The 15,821-nt window shown below is 38.4% G+C and overlaps 1 protein-coding gene across 1 annotated transcript in view; it reads left to right on the forward strand.

The window, feature by feature from the left end:
* Window positions 1–14,687, forward strand: part of CENPE (centromere protein E, 312kDa) — a 93,393-nt gene extending 78,706 nt beyond the window's left edge. The window contains exons 39-45 of the mRNA XM_014534313.1: window positions 1,876–2,094; window positions 3,048–3,233; window positions 5,059–5,171; window positions 7,261–7,358; window positions 8,972–9,155; window positions 10,606–10,850; window positions 14,331–14,687. Coding sequence (XP_014389799.1) covers window positions 1,876–2,094; window positions 3,048–3,233; window positions 5,059–5,171; window positions 7,261–7,358; window positions 8,972–9,155; window positions 10,606–10,850; window positions 14,331–14,425 — 1,140 coding nt within the window. The 3' untranslated portion in view covers window positions 14,426–14,687. The remainder of the gene's footprint in view (window positions 1–1,875; window positions 2,095–3,047; window positions 3,234–5,058; window positions 5,172–7,260; window positions 7,359–8,971; window positions 9,156–10,605; window positions 10,851–14,330) is intronic.
* The last annotated feature ends 1,134 nt before the right edge of the window (window positions 14,688–15,821 follow it).

Below are 15,821 nucleotides of genomic sequence, written 5' to 3' on the forward strand. Positions count from 1 at the left end.
AAAATTGACTATGTAGAACATGTTCTTCCTCTAACATTATGCTTCCTTAAGATAAATATACCAATTTATACTTGTAAAGAAGATAACAAAACATGGGTGTGTGATACTACTTCCCACTTGTGAAATCGTGAATCCTCTTGTCACTCTCCTTTCCTCGCTTTTCACTGCTTCTGTAGGAATTGAGCCCTTTCCCTAAGTAGCCTCAGACACGGGGAGACATTCGTTGTGTTGCAGCCATAGACAAGTCTGGAAAGCTACTCTAGTGAGGCCTCATGTGCTTTTCATCTAGTGGGTCACTATCATATGCTCTGTCCTTCAACTTAAGGTTTGAAAATGTAGTTTGTATCATTGTTCCCAAGTTGATCAGCCTGGTAGACTGATGCATAAGAACCAGCCTTGCTTAAGATCAGTTTATTAATTTGTTATACTTTCCACTGATCAGAATATTAATGCTGCTTTTTGAAGTAATCCCTGCTTTATATATATATCTGATAAGACATGTAGTAATCAGAAAGTTGCTTCTTATATATGCAATTGGAGCAAAGGGTGCTAGAGTATGTAGCTTTTAAGATTGGTTTTTTAATTTCGTGTGTTTGGGTAGTTCTTAACACTTTGATTTCATCTGAAAACGATTTAAGTTACATTGAAATATAGATACTGTTAAATGGATAGTTAAAAAGTCCACAACCAATAGAGAAAAGAATAAAACCAATGTTTAGATAAACTCCATATAATTCAGAGTTTTTTGTAATATGGGGGATTTCTACCATGTGAGTCAGCATGGAGATGAGACGTCTGTCAGCACCCTGGCAGTAGGAATTGGTAACTTTGTATGGTGTGAGGTCGGTAGTCCAGTGCCAAGGGAAGTCCAGGGTACCAGTAAGAATAAAACTAATTTAGGATGCAGGTCTGACAGAATGACCAATTAAGCCATTTGTGATGAGAGCAAAAAGAAAATCCTATAGGAATTAACAAAAGAAAGGATGAGTAATTTCAGAGTTAGTCATCCTTCAATGTAAAAGACAGTATTGATTGCTATTCCCCTCAATGCAGGAGCTTCCCCTTGGTGGTCAGTACACTCCCACAGGGGGAGCACTGCTCAGCCAGAAGCCGGGTTCACAGCGCAGCGGTGGTGGCGGGAGCCTCTCCCCTCTCTGTGGCAGCACTAAGAACCCCTAAGGGGATGTCCACCGAGGGGTTCTGGACTGCAAGAGGGCATAGGCCGGGCTGAGGGACCCCCGCGCCCCAGTGCATGAATGTTGTGCACCAGGCCTCTAGTGTTTTACAAATAAATATAATCCTCTCCAGTTCTTAGCCTTCTTTTATTCTCCTCAACATCCAACATCATCTAAAATGTTAGGAACCAATGCAAACCACAAAGAATGTTTATAGCCCTGGCCAGTGTGGCTCAGTTGATTGAGCATCATCCCATGCACTGAAAGGTCACCACTGGTTCAATTCCTGCTCAGGGCACATGCCCAGGTTGGGAGTTTGATCCCCAGTTGGGGTGTGGGCGGGAGGCAGTCGATGAATACTAGGCTCTCATATCAATCTCTCTCTCTCTCTCTCTCTCTCTCTCTCTCTCTCTTTCTCTTTCCCCCTCTCCCTTCTTCTCTCCCTCTCTTCCTCTCCCTCTCCCCCTCCCTCCCTCTCCCTCTCCCTTTTTCTCTCTCTAAAATCAATAAAAATATTAAAAATAAAAAAGAACGTTTACATTCTTTTATGTTCTTCACAAACTGTTCTAGAATGTTTGGAAAATGAATTTCAACATATACTAGTATCTTGTCCTAGAATTCTAATATTTTTCATAGGGTTTTTTTCTTTTAAGTATGTAATTCACTTTAGAGTTATAATGGTATTTTTACTATTCAATAGACTATAGTGAATGAATCAACAGAATTTGAGGAAAGAAATGCTACTTTAGCCAAAGAATGGGAACTTGACCTGAAATCAATGAAAGAGGAAAATGAAAAACTGTTTAAAAACTACCAAACTTTGAAGATCTCTCGGACACCTGGTGCCCTTGCTAATCCTACTACACAAGACGATAAGAATCTTCATGTTACATCGAGAGACACACAGCCCATCACAGAGGTATGTTAATTTTTTATATTTTTCAATTTGCAGCTTCATCACAAAGTTAAAGATGTATCTCATACAACATTTCAGAGCAGAATTATACTATTGAATACATTAATTAAGGAACATGGACCAGTCTTTGTGTGTGTGTGATCTTGTTTGATTTATTGATGATAACCATTCTGATAGGCATGAGGTTTTAATTTACATCACTCTGATGATTAGTGACATTGAACACTTTTTCATATGTCTATCCGCCATCTGTATGTCCTCTTTGGAGAGGTGTCTATTTGTTTCCTTTGCCCATTTTTTCATTGGATTGTCTTCTTGGTGTTGGGTTGTATAAGTTTATATATATTTAATTGATTTCAGAGAGGAAGGGAGAGGGAGAGAAAGATAAAAACATCAATAATGAGAATCATTGATTGGCTGCCTCCTGCATGCCCCACACTGGGGAACACGCAACCCGGGCATGTGCCCTGACTGGAATGAACTGTGACTTCCTCATTCACAAGTCAACACTCAACCGCTGAGCCAGCCAGCCAGGCGAGTTGTAGAAGTTCTTTATATATTTGGGGAATTAACCCCTTGTCAGATGTATCATTGGCAAATATGTTCACCCATACAGTGGATTCCCTTTTCATTTTGTTGCTGTTTTTTTATGGATTTTTTTTGTTTTTGCTTTTTGTTCTTTTGCTGTGTGGAACCTTTTTAGTTTGATGTAGTGCCATTTGTTTGTTTTTTTCTTTGTTCCCTTTGCCCTATGAGATATATCAACAAAAATATTATTACTCAAGATATCTAAGATTTTATTGCTTAAGTTTCCTTCTAGGCTTTTTATGGTTTCATGACTTACATTTAAGTCTTTTATTCATTTTGAGTTTATTGTGTTTAGTGTGAGTTTGTGGTATAGTTTCATGTTTTCGCATGTACCTGTCCAATTTTCCGATATGTGTCTTTTTTTATAGAAAATTCAAGAGCTGGAAGCTTCACTGCATGAAGCTAAAGAAAGTGCTATGCATAAGGAAGGCAAGATTATAAACATGCAGAAAGAACTTCAGATGACTTATGATGTAATATCAAAACTTCAAGCACAAGTTAATGAATCAAATAAATGCCTTGAGAAAACAAAAGAAATGACCCAAGAACTTCAGGTAACTTCACAAATTCATAGATAAGAAGGGTTTTTTTTTCCTTTTACTGTTGAATTTGGCAGATCATTTGGGAACCCAGGCTTTTACTTCAACTTCCTATTAGCTAGGTATGTCTCAAATTCAATACTCAGGCTTTGAAAAAGCAAGTAACAACTTAGAAATGAAATACAGGAATATAATAATGATTATTTATATCTTTCAAGAAAAAATTTTAAAAGAAATAGATATTTTTAATAATTTAAGACATGTGTTCATGTTTCAAAAAATGCTTCTTAATATTTAACACTCCTTATAAGATAAGTACATTTTGAAAAATTATTTTTTCTATTTTAATGCCCTACTTATTGAGTCCACCTATTAGCCAGTAGCCTATGGGCTTAATCTGACCTATGTTCTTTAGAAATAACAGTCATTTCAATGTTTTTTAACTTGAATGCCATTACACAACACATCCTCATTTATCACATCCTTAACCCACTCCCTTTTGTTTTAGCTCCAGCCACTTCTCACACTTCTGCTACTTGAGTCTGGCCCTAATAGACATTTAAGTTTGCTATTCTGGCTCCAGTGTCTTGTCATTCCAGTTAATTAGAATGAAGTAAAAAATGTGTGCTCTTCCCTAGTTGGTTTGGCTCAGTGGAAAGAACATTGGCCCATGGACTGAAGGGTCCTGGGTTCAATTCTGGCCAAGGGCACATAACTCAGGTGCAGGCTCTATCCCAGCCCTGGTTGGGGCACATGCGGGAGGCAACCAATTGATGTGTCTCTCTCAAATGGATATTTCTCTGTCTGTCTCCCTCCCTCCCTTCCAGTCTCTCTAAAAATCAATGGAAAAATATCCTCAGGTGAGGATTAACAACAACAAAAAAGAATGTGTACTCTTTTTATTACTTAACATTTATTCAATGAGACATTCATTAAGAAAAAGAATTCTATATGTATGTATTTATATATGAACTAGAGGCCCGGTGCATGAAATTCGTGCATGGGGGGGGGGGGTCCCTCAGCCCACCCTACACCCTCTCAAATCTGGGACCCCTCGAGGGATGTCCGACTGCCTGTTTAGGCCCAATCCCACTGGGCCTAAACGGGCAGTTGGACATCTCTCTCACAATCCAGGACTGCTGGCTCCCAACCACTCCCCTGCCAGCCTGATAGACGCCTAACTGCTCCCCTGCTGGCCCAGTCACCCCTTACTGCCCTCCTCTGCCATCCTGGTCACCCCCAACTTTCAGGCCTCCCTTTCAGTCCTGGTCCCTCCCAACTGCTCTCCCCTGCTGACCTGATAGCCCACAACTGCCCTCCCCTGCTGGCCATCTTGTGGTGGCCATCTTGTGTGTTGGAGTGATGGTCAATTTGCATATTGCCTCTTTATTAGATAGGATAATTTGTTTCTGAGTGGAAAGTAGATATATTTATGTCACTGGATTGAACCATCTTTGAATCCAATGCTGTATAATACTTTGTGCCTTGAATTCAGTTCTATTTTTATAATTTCTGATGTCTTTTTGTTTCATTTTCCTAACTTTGTTTCATTTGTCTACCCATTTCTTTATTTTCAACTTTTGTGTTTTATTTTGTAGTTACTGTTTTTTAATTGGGGAAATAATTTGTTTTAAGAAATAAAACTCTTCATATGTTCTCTACATACTAGTTTCCAATAGCTTCAAATATACTTCACATCAAATATCTATTTGTTATTCATTTTAGGGTTCAAATTTGTGCCTTTCCCATTTTTCATATATGTAGAGTTTGCTGTTTGAAAATGTTTCCACCAATAAAGTGAAACTACTCTGAACTTATATCTTTCTTTTCTCTAAAAAAGGACAAAGTTGCTTTAGGAGCCAAACCCTATAAAGAAGAAATTGAAGATCTCAAAATGAAGCTGGTGAAAACAGATCTAGAGAATATGAAAATTGTCAAGGAGCTTGAAAAGGAGTATGTCCTTGCCTTAATTGAACATGACTTTAATATCTTAAGTTTTCTTTCCAAATGATATATTTCTTTTCATTAGTTAACTTTTGAAAATACTGTTGTTATAGCTTTTTTTAAATGAATACAAACAACCACAGGGTTTTAATTTGTTAAATTCTCATTATATATGCAAAGATTTTAAAAAGTAAGCACAATTCTGATCAATTACTAACACACTATGTCTTTGGATGCTTCCTGCTTAATCACATATAAATAGCTTAAAATGGCCTTTTTATGCTTGAAAGTGAATGTTAACACATTTCGTACTGCTCAGGAGTTTTCTTGTGTTTCGCGCGCCATCTGTTAAGGACCGCTCACGAGTGTTCTCGTTTTTCACGCCCATGGAAAAAGGAGCGAATCTAGATACTTATGTAAATTTTGTTTGGTCCCTTTCCATAGAGGAAAATGTTTTACGCAGTACCATACGTTAAAAAAGTACTAGGAACTTTAATTGTTTAATTGTTTTTGTAAATAAAAATGTTATAATTATTGAAAAACACTATCTAAAGTGCATTATGATGATTTAAATAACATGCAGTTTGCCCAAAAATGTGCGGTCCGTGGCGTATGTCTTAGAGATTTCTATGCGGTACGCAATGTGTTAAGAAGGTGCGTGTGTGGCCCTGGCAGATTGCTAAGTTGGTTGGAGCACCATCCCATACAACCCAAGGGTTTCAGATTCGATTCTGGTCAGGGCACCATGCATACCTAGTTTGCTGAGCAGGCAATTGATTGAGATAACTGATTGATGTTTCTCACATCAATGTTTCTACCTCTCTTCTCTCTTTTTCTCTCTCTCTCTCTCTCTCTCGATGTTTCTACCTCTCTTCTCTCTTTTCTCCTCTCTCTCTCTCTCTCCATCCCCCTCCCTCCCGTCCTTTCTCCCTTCCTCTCAGAATCAATTAAAAAAAATCCTGCCCAGCCAGTGTGGGTCAGTGATTGAGCGTGGACCTATGAACCGGGAGGACACGATTCTATTCCTGTTCAGGGCACATGCCCAAGTTGAGGGCTTGATCCCCAGTGTGGAGCATGCAGGAGGCAGCCAATCAAATGATTCTTTCTCATCATTGATGTTTCTATCTCTCTCTCCCTTTCCCTTCCTCTCTGAAATCAATAAAAATATATTTTTTTAAATCCTCAAGTGAGGATTTTTTTTAAAAATGTGTATGTGTATGTAAATGTGTATTTAGCAGTTTGACTAAGGTTTCTGTTGCTTCTCAGTTTCATTTGTTCTTCCTATTGTGTTTTTATGTAAAGGTTGTATAGGGTGGAGCAAAAGTAGGTTCACAGTTTTTCATATGGAAAATAATACAATAATTAGTATTACAAGAATAAACTGTTTCCCATATTCACAACTATAAACCTACTTTTACCACACCCTGTAATTCCTTTGAAATTATAGTACCTAGTGCTCAAAATCATGTCCTCTTGTTGTTGCTTTATCTATGTATGATACTGCACATACTAGCATGCCTCAAGTTCATTGTGGTATAGCATGATGAAGATAACATTAAAAGAAAGTTGGGTAACCTGAATTAGAAATATAATGTTGCCATTTATTAATATATCAATATGCAAGTTGTTTAATCTCTCTGCTTCTCAGTAATAATCAATAAAAGGATGGATTTGTATTAGAAGATTTCTGAAGATCCCATCTGATTTCTAACACTTTTTATTCTTCCTATAAATCTTTAATAAATATTTAATGATAATATATATAAATTTGTGCCAAAAGATAGCACTCTGAATCTTTATGCATTCTAATCAGCCTTCCATTGATAACACTACTGGTTTTAATGAAACTAATATCCAATTAATAGCTATTGAGCTTCCACTAATTTAAAAGGTTGGTTTCTCAATGTTAAATTATTGCCCCTGAAAGCAAACAGGATACTTCCAATTTGATGGTGTTATAGCTACAAAGTGCATGATACCAGGGTATTATGTCAGTGTGATATACCTTAATAGAAAATTCTTGTCAGCAGTTCTGTTTATTCTTCTATTAAAAGTTAGTTGCTGGGTTCTTACATATATCTATTGTTGTTTTTATTAGAATTGCTTCTACAAAAGCCACTGTAGAATATCAAAAAGAAGCTATAAGGGTATTGAGAGAAAATCTTAGAAGAAATCAACAAGCCCAAGATACCTCAAGTAAGTAGAAAATGCTGGTATTTCCAGGTCCTGTCCATTTTACTTCTCAATACACTTATACATTTTGAGAACTACTATTATATATGTGATAGTCAAGAACAAATCACTAATTTAGAAAGAACTACTTTTAAAATGAATTTATTGCAATTATATTTCTCTTGTGACATCTCCTATAATGTCAGCTGTTTACCCATTATAGGTTCTTGAAAAATATTAATTTTACCATTGCATTATCAGATCTTTACATATTAGGGAAGATATTCAGTACTATAAAAGAATGACTTAACTATCAAGATAGAAGTACCTTCCCAATAAAAATCCAAACATATCTTAATAGATTTTAATATTATACATAGTAAAATATAATCAGTGCATAATACAAATAAGTAAATATCCTACTTGTTCTTAATACTGAAAATACAGGGTTTATGCTTACTTGTAAACTCTTTAAAATTTATCTTAGGTATAGTTATCAAATCTAATAATCAAATTTTTGCATACACATTCCTCAAACTATACTTTATTCCATATCCCTATCTCTTGTGTTTCATCTTCCAAGAGAGAATGCTGAACAGTACTTAGGGCAGCTTCATATAATATACCAAGCAATGAACTAAAAGTCAGGGGCAGGTCTCTCAACTGATTGCCCTCACTTAATGGCTGTGAGAAATTGAGGGGACCACACCTGACCTTCTAGCATACGTGTGTACACATGTTGTGAGGATCACGCTAAAAGTGGTGTATGAAAGCACACTGAATATTCTAAATGTCAAGCAAATGTAAGATGGTATTTGTGTGTATTGTCTGTTTACTTAAAAAAGAAATTAGAGATAGTGTTAAAGATGTTGTCTAGAACATAATTTAGTTGAATGTCCCTACTGCCTATTGCAGCTCCTACATGGGAAACTTCAATGGGTAAAAATAGAACGAGGACTCTGTTGTTACATTAGGGTCAGGATAATGGTTCTTGAATAGTAAGTGATTTTTAGGTATACCTTGTGCCTGAAATCAAAATAATTCAAAAGAAAATGGACATTGAGTATCTTCACACTTTACCCCCTTTATAATTATCAGTGATTATTTCTAATTATTTAGTGGGCTCTTCTAAGCTACTCACATTTTTATGCAGTTTTACCTAAAATTTACAAAACAATTCCTCATACCAATTTTTTTATACATATAGTGTAGAATATAGGATAATATATGCTTTAACATAATTCTAAGGTTTGTTTAGTTAACAAGTATGTGTTGAGTATTTACAGTGCACTGAGTGGCTGGGGAGGGCCCCACACACACATTCTGTGTTGGAAGGAGCCCTTCAGGTGATTCCTCTGATGCAAGAGATAGATCAGTGGAGGACAACTCTAATTAGAGAGGGTTGCTGCTGTGCAGTCATGGGGAAAGGCTTCAGCAGGATTATGGTAGTAAAATTGGTGGATGGAGAACAGCAGGAAGAATTCTAGAGATATTTAGAATTCATGATGGAAAGGCATTGGAAGTCAGGTAGAAGAAGGAATTCAAGGATGATTTCCAGGGAGATGGTGGTTGAGATGTGTTGGGTTTTAGAATGACTTATTGCATTTAGTAATGTTTCCTTTATTTGCCTCCCACAGTTGTACTAGAAGTTAATGATTCTAAACCTTCCAATAAACCCCTCACATGTGGGGGTGGCAGTGGCATTGTACAAAGCACAAAAGCTCTTATTTTGAAAAGTGAAAATGTAAGACTAAAAAAGGAAATTTCTAAATTGAAGCAGCAAAATGAACAGCTAATACACCAAAAGAATGAACCATTAAGGTAAGAGCTGCTTACATGATACAGAAATTATGTTTATGGCTGTTACATGTTGGGGAGGAAAGTATATATCCATACATATATGTTTTTTGCAATTAGCAACCCTTCAAACATGGGGAAAGTAATTTTTAGAGTTCATGTAATGTGTCTTCTTTAAAAGGAATAAGAATATGGTAACACTAGTCCAGATGTTTACTATCAGTCAACTGACCTCTTTTTGACTAAGCCAAGAACCAAGATGTGAACAGAGATCTTTGAGGGGGCAGCTTAAATATACTACATGTCCATATACCAAAGTCATAAGTCCTTACTCAATAGAGGACTCCTTAGGGCCATTTTTGTAACCTGCTTCCTTTTACTTTACAAGCAGTTTTAACGAACTTATTTGGCTTCTACCAAAGATTAGAATCCTGTGCTAATCCTATATATTAAAACCCTAATATGCAAATAGACAGAACGACGGAACGACCAGTCACTATGACACACACCACCAGGGGGCAGACACTCAATGCAGGAGCTGCCCCCTGGTGGTCAGTGCACTCCCACAGGGGGCGTGCCGCTCAGCCAGACGCTGGGCTCACGGCTGGCAAGTGCAGTGGTGGTGGTGAGAGCCTCTCCCGCCTCCACTGAAGGTGGGCAGTAAGGAGCGAGGAGTCCCAGACTGTGAGAGGGTGCAGGCCAGGCTGAGGGGACACCCCCACCCACAGTGCACAAAATTTCATGCACCGGGCCTCAAGTCTACTAATGATATAGTAGAAGAAAAGTAGACATCAAATAATTACACAAATAACTAATTCTTTCTAATGAGTGTTGTTAAACAAATGGAAGAGTTTACCAGAGGATCAAACTTTAAGTGATAAAGAGGGCTGGTGATCAAGAGACTAATACTAATGATATAGTAGAAGAAAAGTAGGCATCAAATAATTATACAAATAACCAATTCTTTCTAATGAGTGTTGTTAAACAAATGAAAGAGTTTACCAGAGGGATCAAATTTTAAGTGATAAAGAGGGCTGGTGATCAAGAGACTAATCTATGAATAGATCTGGATAATGAGTACAAGTTGAGCTGGATGAAAGGAGAGACAGGTAAGCCTCCTGGGCCCACAGAACAGCATGTGCACAAGCTGTGAGTGAGAAAGAATAACCAGTTAGGTGGAACTGAAAGACATCCACTGTGGCCAGAGCATAGAGAATGAGACAAATGCAAGATGAGGTGCCATAGGTGCTAGATTCCACAGGCCCTCATAGATCTTTCTGAGGAAGTTTGGGTGGTATCCTAGATGTAATAGGAGGATGACCTCCACTGCAGGATTTGAAGCTGGGGCCTGGTGAGATCAGGTAGCATCTCTGGCTACTCGAGGTCTATAAGGAAACCCAATTTAGGAATCTTGTTTGTTGTAGTCTTACAGTCTTCTTTCTCTTCCTCTTTCCCCCCCTACCCCCCATTTAAGCAATAATCATCATCTTTCCAATGAGGCTCTCAAAGATGTAACTTGTGAGAATTCTCCAAAGACTCCAAAAAGAACAGCTTCTGAAAAGAGACACCGAACACCTTCTCAGTGCAAGGAGCAGAATTTACAAGATCCTGTGCCAAAGGAGTCACCAAAATCTCGGTTTTTTGACAGCCGGTCGAAGTCCTTTCCAGTACCCCATCCAGTTCGCTATTTTGATAACTCAGGTTTAGGCCTTTGTCCAGGTGGGTAAATATGTACTGGTTCCTTGGGAATCAGGGGTAACAGTTGGGACTTAACTGTACTATGTGGCCCCAAAGGGCAAGTTTTGACGAGAAGAAGGAGGTGAGCCGGTGATGTGCACAGCCTTCATTTGCTGTCTTTGTGCGAGTTTCTCCAAAGCCCAGCACTGAGGTCCAGTCACTCCAAGTGAAGACTTTATTCTGCTTCTTAAACCCTCAAGCTTTTCCCAAAGATAGACAAAGCAACTCTCTCAAGGACATAAAGACACTACCCTATATACAAAACTTTTACTGAAAAAGACTTTCTCATCCATTCAGTGGGCCAGTAGTCCCAATAGCATTATATTCATTGGCTTGTATCATTTACTTATTAATTCATTCAGTAAACAATATTTTGACCAACTATGTGCCACACATTAGACTCCGATGGTACATAGATGAGCAAAACCAGACATGGTCCCTGCCCACTGGAGTTTGCAGTCTAATAGGAGGTATAGTTGGGAATCAAGTAGTCCAAAAAAGGGTAAAATTCTAAGAGTGCACCAGACTCTAAGGCTTATCATAGGTTTTTGTTCCATGAATGTTAAGGCAGTCTTCCTTGAAGAAGGGAACTGAGATCTAAAGGTTAATGTGAGTTAGCTTAACAAAGAGGAGAGGGAAAAGCATTCAGGCAGATGGAACAGTGACAGCCCCAGGGTAGTGTTACCAGGAAACCCCAGTTGGGCTTGGGCTGCCTGTGTCAGATAACGAAGGCAGATTTGAATCATATTAGGCGTTTATTGAAAAGGCCAGCCAATAACAGTGACAGCCCCAGGGTAATGTTACCAGGAAACCCCAGTTGGGCTCGGGCTGCCTGTCGCTGTGTCCGATAATGAAGGAAGGGTTGAATCATATTAGGCGTTTATTGAAAAGGCCAGCCAACCAAGAAGACAGGGCGCTTACAAGCATCAAATCCTGCCTTCCCAGCAAGGTACAGGGGACAGGATTATAAAGGGGAAGGGGCTAGTGCTACCTGCAGCCCTGGGGGTCCACAGACATCAGCTATTGTAGACATCAGGCGATGAGATGATGTTGCTGAGATGATGTTTTGACTCCTGGTCTGACCATGCTAATTGGTTCTGCTTGCTGGATTCACAGCTGAGTCACCTCCTCAATCACTTCGCACAGGCCTTGGAAAGGAAACTCTAAGAAAAACGTAACGCCCTATTCACATAAATATATGTGTTCTAAGATTTAAAATAATGTGATTACTTTTCAGATTAATTCAGGTGCTCTATCAGATATGGGTCACCCTATCAGTAGGAGGGACCACAACAGGGAAGGTTGGAAAGACACTGGTGGCCAGAGCACAGTGAGCATTGGCCTGTGGGAATGAAGTCAGGGAAGCGGGAGAGAGAAGAGCCAAGCTGTGGGGCTTTTTAGAGCACACAGAGGGAGTTTTACTCCTTCCTGAAAGCATGTAGAGAAAGCCTTTGAAAGATTTTAAATAATGGCAGGGAACATAATGAGTTATACATTTTGAAAACATTACCTCTGCTGTGAGGTAACCAGCAAAGAATAAGAGCAAGACTCTGACAGTTGCCTCAGCAAGAGTGACAGTAGTGTGGACCTGGGCAAGTGCACCAGCAGTGGAGAGAAGTAGGCAGATGGGAGAGATCTGGAAGTAAAGTCAGCAGTGCTGGGGGCCTGGTGGGAGGGAGTGGGGCGGTGTCAAGGCTCACTCCCAGCTCTGCAGGGGTGCTGCACTAGGTGGTCATGGCAAGGGAAGCTCTGTAATGTGTTGCTTGTAGTCTTTCTCACCACATGGCATTCAGCGTGCCCAGGTGTGCGGGGCTAAGCCCTGTGTGACAGTGTGTCTGCCCGTCTGAAATACCCTATTACACAGCTGTAAACAACTAAAGCAACAAAATCATACACTAAGAAAGGCACCTGCCAAATCATCTTAAAGCCCTGACTAAAGGTTGTCAGGGTTTATGAGAGCTCTGCTTTGTGATGAAGAAATCTTACCTATTCTAAGAAACCTATTCTCATCAACCACACATCCAAATTCTGTCATCAGCAGTCTGAACATGCTCTTGGGAGTATTGTAAGACACAGAACATTCTGAATTTTTAAAGTATTCACTTCATGGAGTAGTATTTAACAACCATTTAAGACCTTCCATTAGCTAACACTTATATGGAACTTTTGCTGTATACGTACACACTATTTTAGAAGAGTTTGGAAAAATAGAAATTTTTATAACCACCCTTCTCTCTTTATCTGACAGTGCCTGAAGCACAGGCATAGTAGGAATTAATCCAACCACAAATAAATCTGTTTCAGTCTATTTATCAATAACAGATCCCTTTGGCACTATTTTTCAGTGAAATTAACAAAAGAGTAGGCTGGAGGAATATACAAATCAAAAAAACTTACCGATTCAGAATTAAAAGACATAGTCCCACTTAAATTAGTAAAATGACAGTCTAAAAAATTTTGTCAGTTTTTAAAGGGAATCTGAATTATCTCAAGAACTTGAGATGACTGGCCAGAGCAGTTAAGCTAGATTTACAGTGGATCCTTGAACAATGTGAGGGTTTAGGAGTGCTGATCGTCCTGCACATTCGAAAATCCAAGTAACTTTTGACTCCTGTAGAAACAGCTACTAATAACCTAGTGTTAACTGGAAGGCTTACTGGTAACATAGTCAGTTATCACCTATTTTGTATGTTATATGTATTATATACTGTATTCTTACAATAAAGTAAGCTAGAAAAATGAAATGTTGATAAACTCATAAAGATTAGAAAATAATTTATAGTTATTCACTGAAAAAATCCACATGTAGCCCAGCCAGTGAGGCTCAGTGCCGAGTTGGGGGCTCGATCCCCAGCAAGGGAGTACAGGAGGCAGCCAATTGATGATGTTTCTCTCTCATCAATGTTTCTATCCTCCCTTTCTCTCAAAAATCAATAAAAACTTTTTTTAAAAATCCACATATAAGTTTTCCTGTGCAGTTCAAACCTGTTGTTCAAGGGTCAGCTGTACTGTATATGGTTCATAAACAAATAGATGCAGCTGAAGTGCTTTTAAAGGCTCAGAGTTTTCCAAAGGTGTCTCGATATTCTCTAAACTACTATTTTAGCACACCATTTTTTTTCTAAAAATAGGACAAAAGAAAATCAAACTTAATCCATGTTTGATTCATTTTTTATCTCAAATTTATGAAATCAAATAAGACTTTATCACTCCTTGGTTTTATATACAGCAAGGTTTTTCTCACAATTCATTGTGTGGGAAAATGGAGAATAAACTTCTCTGTCTCTGATGAAGTGAAATACACCTTTTTTCATGACTGGACATGAGGATGTTAATGATCATGTTGCCATGTTTCATTTTTCATATCTCCACTGTCTTAACATCCTTTGCATTTCCAGTTGTACTTGAGTTTTGTGTATTTTTTAAATAAGATTGCTTCTTTTTTTTATTTTCTTTCCTCAGAAGAGCCAGCTGCTGGAGGGGAGAATGTGGATCCTCAGTCAGCTGCTTGTCAGGCCTTCTCAGAAAAGGACCTGCCGGAGTGCAAGATGCAGTAGTCACCTGTCACTTTTCCGGGCCCCGCATTCCTCCGCTGTTACTTCATGTGTCTACGCCTGGCGATTATGTCACAGTCCAACTGAATTTCAGTTCTGTTTTAGTTTTGCCACTAGATTGAAAGGTGAAGGAACAGGAGATTGAGGCATTCTAGTAGTTTAGGTGATAGCAATGTCGTCGTCTTGAATGTCATACTAAGAAGTGGAACTGTCTTATTTATTTATATATTTTTAAAGAATAAAGTTATTGAAGGAAACTTTAAATTATATCCATTTTTATTACTGTAGCATTATCCACATGGAACTTAACAAAATTATAAATTCTTTGTTTAGTACCTTGAACATTCAGTCAGTAATTAGTACTGAATCCAACTCCTAAAATATTAACTAATGGTTTTCTGGTAGGATATTTAGGATATCTTTGGTTCTCCTGTCTCATTTGTTAATATTTAGAATTTTGCTAATGAACAAAATGAATCGACCAACAAAATAAGATCCGAAGCATGGAGGCATGGAACAGACTGACATGCCTCGGTGAGCGGGTAGAGGGACGAAGAGATACACCAAAGAACTGATATCCCATGGACACTGGCAATAGGGAAGTGAAGGCGAGGGGCTGGCAGGAGTAAGGTAGAGGAGGGGAGGATGGGGGACATCTGTAATACTATCAATAATAAAAATATTTTTAAATGATGTAATTGCTAGGGAAAAATGCACATGCTTTCTGGATTTAAATTGTTATGGGATAGTAAATGCTATGACCATTTTTTTATTTTCTAGTCTTAATCTTCCTTTTACTGTAGTAACTACAAAACTTTTCTGTTACCCACCCAGCCCATTTCCTATATAAGCACTCTAAATTGGTTTGTTTGTTCCTGAATTATGTACTCTATTGCTCTTTACTCCCAGGTGAAAGGATTACTATGTCATTCTACCCTTTATTTTAGAGACGAGGAAACGGCACCAGAGTTTCTATCTAAATACCGTGTTCTAAACCTGAGACCCCACATATTCAAGGCATCTGTGAATGAGCTTCATGCAGGCTGTATAGCCTAAAAAATGGTTAGCTTGTGTGTGGATTTATTTTCTAGGATACTTGGGTTTATACTTTCTTTTATCATCTTCTCAAAGGGCTCTATGATGCTCTAAGAGGTCAAGGACTATGATTTCAGAGAGTATCCGATATTTTGTATCACATGACTGGAAAAGCACAAAACACCAAGTTACATGAAGTTCAGAACAGTTAGTCATTTCGAGGCATTCTTGGCCTTTTTGGTAAGATTCATTTCCAGGAAAGAAATTACGAAGTACATCATAGCTGTCATTTTTAGTCAATGTATTGCATATTTTTCCCTAACATGCTATCATAGCAATTTCTAGAGCTAAGGAGAAATTGTCC

Source organism: Myotis brandtii, unplaced genomic scaffold, assembly GCF_000412655.1.
Source record: "Myotis brandtii unplaced genomic scaffold, ASM41265v1 scaffold1288, whole genome shotgun sequence".
Lineage (NCBI taxonomy): Eukaryota > Metazoa > Chordata > Mammalia > Chiroptera > Vespertilionidae > Myotis > Myotis brandtii.